Source organism: Drosophila biarmipes, chromosome 2L (assembly GCF_025231255.1).
Source record: "Drosophila biarmipes strain raj3 chromosome 2L, RU_DBia_V1.1, whole genome shotgun sequence".
Lineage (NCBI taxonomy): Eukaryota > Metazoa > Arthropoda > Insecta > Diptera > Drosophilidae > Drosophila > Drosophila biarmipes.
The window spans coordinates 10,012,226-10,018,540 of record NC_066612.1 but is presented as its reverse complement, the minus strand read 5'-3'; the positions used below and the strand labels follow the sequence as shown (position 1 = coordinate 10,018,540).

The window sequence follows — 6,315 nt, the reverse complement described above, 5'->3', positions numbered from 1 at the left end:
TATATTTTTAGCTTAAACTGTGACTTTTCCTAAATTCATATTTAATACGTAGTATCCGACAAAAACCCTCGATTCTCAAGGTTAAAAGTACTTTGCGAAATGGCCAGAAAGCCTGCTAAATTTCATAGGAAGAATCATAAACAACTACTTGCAAAAATTATAAAAATAAACGTAAATAATCAAACCAGAGCGAGATAGCGAGAGCAGAGCCAGAGGGAGAAGGCATGTGCGGGCGGGAAAGAGAGGGCGGCAAGTACACCCACTCAAAATCCAGGCATATTAACCGCGGAAACCGGTTCTCTCTTTCTCGCCTCGGACGCGATCTCTCTCTGTCAGCGATTTGGGCGTGTGTGGGTGAGGCAAGAGAGAGCGGGAATAAAAGGCGCTCAAAATACACTGACAAAACGAGTTTGCACCTGGCCCAGGTACATTTCTTCCGTTCTCTGATCACTCTTTTCGTAGGTGATCTTGGGGGCGATTCTCTCAGTTGCTCTCGCAGAGAGAGATCGACAACGGTGAGAGAGCCAAAGCGATCAACAAGTGAGCGCAGGTCCGCGATATGTCCGCAGAGCAATGGACTTTTAGTTATTCCGTGATCTTTTACCAATATTGTGTGCAGCGACGGCTGATCGACGTCAAGAGAAGAAGAGGAAGCAGCAGCCGAATCAGAGAAAATAAACAACAAATATAGTATATATGTACATATATATCCTACCACGTGTGTGTGTCTGTGTGGGTCAAGACCGGAAGTGCGATTAAACGGAAATCAAAACATAGAAACTTAATGGTATCTCAAAGATAGTTTACCGAATTTATCGCGTGTGCGCCAGCCAGCCAAATTACTATATTATTTTATTCGAAAAAATCGAAAAAGCGTGCCTGCCAATTTGCCTTAACCTGGCCTGAGACTGCACTTTGTTGTTGTTTTTCGTTTTTCGGCCAGACGTCAAATTCGATTTTTATGACTTTTGAAAGCGTGACTAAGACGTGATTTATGATGGCGTGTGGTTTTTAATATTCATGTGGACGCGCTCCGAACCTCTCAACCTGCGTAGGTGCGCCAAACAATAAAAAATACAAAAAAATCACCACGGCAAGCAGCCACATCGCAGCCCCGAGGCTTTATCCCGATATCCAGCTGAGTGTGTGCGTGGATTCGACTTTTTTATGGAGGCAGTTAAGCATTTGAGTGCCGCTGCCGCGGCTGCTGCAGCTGCAGTTGCAACCGGCAGCGATATGCCGGCCAAGGCAGCAACAACGCCGGCCACAACAGCCGATATTGCCGAGGCGCTAAGCGATCTCGAGGCAGGCACAACGGCAGCAGCACTAGCCAGCACCGCAGCAACATCGAAGCACAGCAACAGCAAGCCAAGTGCAGCAGCAACACCCACAACAGCGCACAAGAAGACCCAAGAGGGTTGCAACAACAGCAGCAACAACAGCAAGTGCACGCCAGCAACATCGCCGATTGGCAGTAAGGCCAGCAACGCCGCCATGGCAGCTGCCACAGCAACGGCGGCAGCAGCAACTAACGATCTTGCAGCGGCTGCTGCGGTCGTCCTTTCGCTGCAAGGCACCATGGTCAGCAGTCTGCAGCAGGCCGCCCTGCTGCCGGCCAACTCGGCAGCAGCAGCTGCCTTGAACCTCCAGGCCCTGGAATCCTATTTGGCACTGCAGCGACTCACAGGGAAATCTGATGTGTTTCGCTTTTCCAGCAGCAATGCCAGCAACAACAGCGGCAGCAACAGCAGCAGCAGCCATGCCACCACCTGCAACAGCAACAGCAGCGAGACGGAGCCCAGTGCCCTGCCCTCGCTGATAGACATAGCCAATATAGAGCTCAAGTCGAGCTGCTCATCGAGTTCCTCGGGGGAACCCCCTTTGACGGCGGCAACATCAGCTGTTGCTGCTGCTGCTGCTGCAACATCTACGTCCGGCAGCAACTCCACCAGCACGTCAGCAACATCCAAGTGCCTGCCACTGCCGTCGATTGGCACCGTTAGTGCTGCTGCTGCAGTGGCGGCTGCTGCGGCTGCTGCAGCAGCTGCTGCCAACCAACAGGCGGCCCTCGATTGCGCCACTGCCGCAGAACTGGCAGCAGAATGCGATCTGCCCCTGCTGGACGGCGAGGATGCATTGTCCTTCGAGGCCGGCGACCTGGACAGCAGCTACGGCAGCTTCATGTTCAACCCATCGGCCTTTAGCCAGGCGGAAACGGACTCCGCCCTGCACTCCCTGCAGGCCACCATGTATCAGGACAAGATGAGTGTCATTTCGGGGTCGGCGGGAGGCGGAGCGGTGGGGGGCGTGGAGGAGGCGGGCAGCTCGACGGCAGCAGCGGCGGCGGCAGCGGCTGCCCAGCGGTCCAAAAAGCAATTCATCTGCAAGTTCTGCAACCGGCAGTTCACCAAGTCGTACAATCTGCTCATCCACGAGAGAACCCACACGGACGAGAGGCCCTACTCCTGCGACATCTGCGGCAAGGCCTTCAGGAGGCAGGATCACCTGAGGGATCACAGGTAGGTCGGGATCTTCACTTTAAGAGAAAGAACTAGTCAAACTTAATACTCGTCTTAAAAAGTTAATTTTCCTTTTAAACGTTTAGTTTGAAATATCTGATCATCCTCACATATCATTAAGTCCTTCTTCCATATGATCTAACCCACTATGTCTTTCCTTTATTCTCTGTATCTCACAGATACATTCACTCCAAGGAGAAGCCCTTCAAGTGCGCCGAGTGCGGCAAGGGGTTCTGTCAATCCCGCACCCTGGCCGTCCACAAGATCCTTCACATGGAGGAGTCGCCGCACAAGTGCCCCGTGTGCAATCGCTCCTTCAACCAGCGCTCCAATCTGAAGACCCACCTGCTCACCCACACCGACATCAAGCCGTACAACTGCGCCTCCTGCGGGAAGGTTTTCCGCCGTAATTGCGACCTGCGACGTCATAGCCTTACGCACAACCTAGCCGCCGGAGTGGGCGGCGTAGTGGGTGGCAACCTAAGTGATCTATTTGGCTCCGGCTCCAGCTCCAGTTCCGAGCTTGGCCTACCCACGGGCTCTGCCAGTACTTCCGCATCCTCCAGAGACCTGGTGGCCGTCAGCGATTGATCTTGTAACTCTATAAAATACCGACTCAATATAATTAAATCTCATTTGCAGCTCTCATGAATTCGAATCCCTCCATTTCGTAAACGTAATCGTACTTACTAAACAGCATTTAGTTTAGGCTAAGTTTAGCCTTAGTTACTTCGGTTTAAGCCTTGGATATTTGTGACGTAAGCTTAGCAGGAAAGTTTGACTTTGTGTAAGGCACTCGATATGTTTAGAAAGTAAGTTAAACTGTGGACTCTTTTTGTACTATCGAATAAATGATAATAGCTTAAAGGAAATGTTGCAGAGGTTGTTTATTTTTGGGATGGGCTTAGTAAATATGTTGTGCTATCAAAATTTTATATTATTTCATGATTGGATTTGGAATTGGATACTTCAATAGTTTCAAAAACCAAATTACCTTGCTCTTTTAAATTTAAAAGTTTTGAGGAATTTGAATATGTAAAATCTGTCCGAATTTCTTGAGTAGACCCACGGAAACTTCCTGAACGTTAAACCTTTTTCTCACCCTTCCTACCGCTTCGATTGTACTCTTGCACTTACAGTATTTACCCACTTGTAGCTAACTAAAATCAAATATTTGTACCGATGTTTATCGCTCGAGTGCCAACAAGGGCAATTAATGTACCATTAAAGGTGCACACCTTCAAACACCGTCGTACACCTTTTCCAACAAGCCTTTGACAACAAACAAGATTGACAATACTGAGGCTAAAACAAAGAAGTATTTTCCCACCATAGCCAGGTTAGGTTCTCCAGGCTGTTCCACATTTCAAGTCAAATAGTGTCGGACATGTCGCTTGACAAGTGGAGCAGGCGCTATCTCATCGATCGCAAGGACCACCCACAAGAGTCTAGATAAATAGATATATTGGGCCACCCTATTTCCCACACTGGGAGGAACAACCAGATAATTCCGGGCGTGTCCGCTGAAAGAGTTTGAAGGAGATTTTATAGCGAAAAGTGGGCTGTCCATGCCAGAACAAGGGTGGAGCTCCAGCTCCGCCAGACTGCCACAAAGTTTACAATTTTTATTATCGACTACAAAAAGATGCGGCCATAACGACACAAACACATACAGTGCACTTCAAAGGGGAACGCCGACCGCGTTTCCTTCCATGGCCATCCTACCCCTTTGCGTTTTTGTTTTATTTTTTTCCTTAACTTACTTTTCTTACTTCCCGAAAAGATCGCCGCGTTTGTCAATCGTTAAACGGATCAATGTAAAGCCGCCTGCAATGTTGTCTTTATGGGGCCTTTGCTGTTGCTGTTGCTGTTGCTGTTGCATTTCCTGTGCTTCAGCTACACCAAACCAATTACAACGATCAAACAACAATTATGGATGAGTCCGAGTTCTGAGTCCCAGTTTGAGTCCGATTCTTGACCAGGGATCGCGGCTCAGTTCTGGTTTGTTTGTCGTGGCCGGCTCTGCTGCTCTGCTGCCCCAACTGCACTCCTCGGGTGGTTAAACATTTTCAACACGACCTGCTTGCTGCTCTCAGCAAATATTTGCGCGGATATTGTTCTATTCAATGGAACAAGCGTGCAGGCGACACTGAGAGAAATAGAGCAAAAATGGGGAAGAAAATACAAAACATTACAGAAAGTTTTAAACAAATTAAGGTCATTTACATAGGGGTGGAGTTCAGGAAATAAAGAGGCTTGTTCATGTTTCAAGTAGTAGTCACTTACAATCATATTTTTTGGCAATTAAAATTTGCGCTATAACTGGTTGAGAATTATAGCGCCAGAGCGATAAACATTGGGATATTGTTAAACCTTGTTATGAATTTATTTAGTTTTGAGTTAGTTGCTTATTAAAAATTTATTTATAATTTATCCAAGCATACAGCAATTTTATTTTCGGATTATATTTAAGCCGTATTTAATATAAAGAAATGAGCTTAATTACAATCGTTTTTCCCAGTGCATTGACATCTCCCAATAGTCCAGGCTCTAAACAGCCTCCAAAGACTGAAAGAACCCCGAGAATGGAGCGTCTCTGGGAATTGCCAGCAATTTCACACTTTATGCGCGACGGCTTCATTTCCACAGAGTGTGTCCCCCAAGCCCTTTCCGCTCCTCGTGGAGTTCCCCAAGCCCCAAAACCATATGGTGCCATCCAGCTCATCCTCCGGCCCAGAGCTGGACATTCTTCCCAAGCGGCGCGTGCGGGAAGAGCGGATGTTTAAACGCTTTCGAGTTGCGAGTTTGGAGTTTACGAACGTAGCTCCAACCGGCTGTTGGACCGTATTGATGGGAAAATTATGAAACTCATTGTTTGTGTTTGACTAATAATTATGACAGCAAACGCATTGTCGTCATAAATGCGAGGGGACAACCCCGGAAGAGGGGCGCGGGAGCAGGGGCTGCGGAGGGGGCGGGAGCGCACTAAATTCGCTTTGAGGTTTCCGCACCGCCCCAGCCAAAAAAAAAGGAGAAGAGAAAAGGTCTGACTAACTCTAATAAGCCCATCAACGGCAAACGACAACGCGGCTACATTCCACCTTCGATCTGCAACACTTACAGGAAGAACGACAACGCAACAGCAACGTTGCACGGAAAAAAATAGTCTAGTTAGAAAAGGAACAAAATAACATTCTACAATACAACAAAAAAATAAAGGAATTGTGAATTATAACCTTTTAATCACATATTTTTTAGCTCGGATTAATCTAAAATATTAGTTTACTTTACCTACAAAATAATTAACATAATATAATGTCATCATGGTATTAATAAATAAGTTTATAACTATAAGAACGTTATAATCATAATTTCTAGGCTAGCAATTAAAAATTAGACACAACAAAACTGTTATAAATTAATGGGTCAAACCCATACCCAATAAAAAGAAATAGTTGTTGACTTGTTTTTCGAGTTTCTTTCGGTGTACCAACAACACCATCCAACAATGTTGTTGTCTAGTGTGCGAGGCGTGGCCGTCCCGAAGATTCTTTGAAGTTGGCTATTGCTTTTGGTCAAGGTGTTGTTGTATAGCTTTGGTTTGGTTTGGTGGCCAGAGCTGGCGAAGGAGCACGATGATGATGGGGCAGATGACGATGGCTAAGACAAGAAGAAGCAGGGAAACATTTGGGTGCGTTGTGAAATTTTGTTGCGTTTCCCGGAACCAACGCAAAAAAGCGGAACGTTCTCGTTGTCGTCTGGTTGTTCGACTCTTTTGGGTTGTTCAGTTGTTTGG

The 6,315-nt window shown here is 46.9% G+C and overlaps 1 protein-coding gene across 1 annotated transcript; it reads left to right on the top strand.

Annotated features, from left to right (window-relative positions):
• Nucleotides 1-602: 602 nt before the first annotated feature.
• Nucleotides 603-3,391, top strand: LOC108032708 (protein sister of odd and bowel). The gene is made up of 2 exons (XM_017106687.3): nt 603-2,519; nt 2,699-3,391. The coding sequence occupies exons 1-2, from the start codon at nt 1,168-1,170 to the stop codon at nt 3,108-3,110; spliced, it is 1,764 nt and encodes a 587-aa protein (XP_016962176.1). The 5' UTR covers nt 603-1,167; the 3' UTR covers nt 3,111-3,391.
• Nucleotides 3,392-6,315: the final 2,924 nt, after the last annotated feature.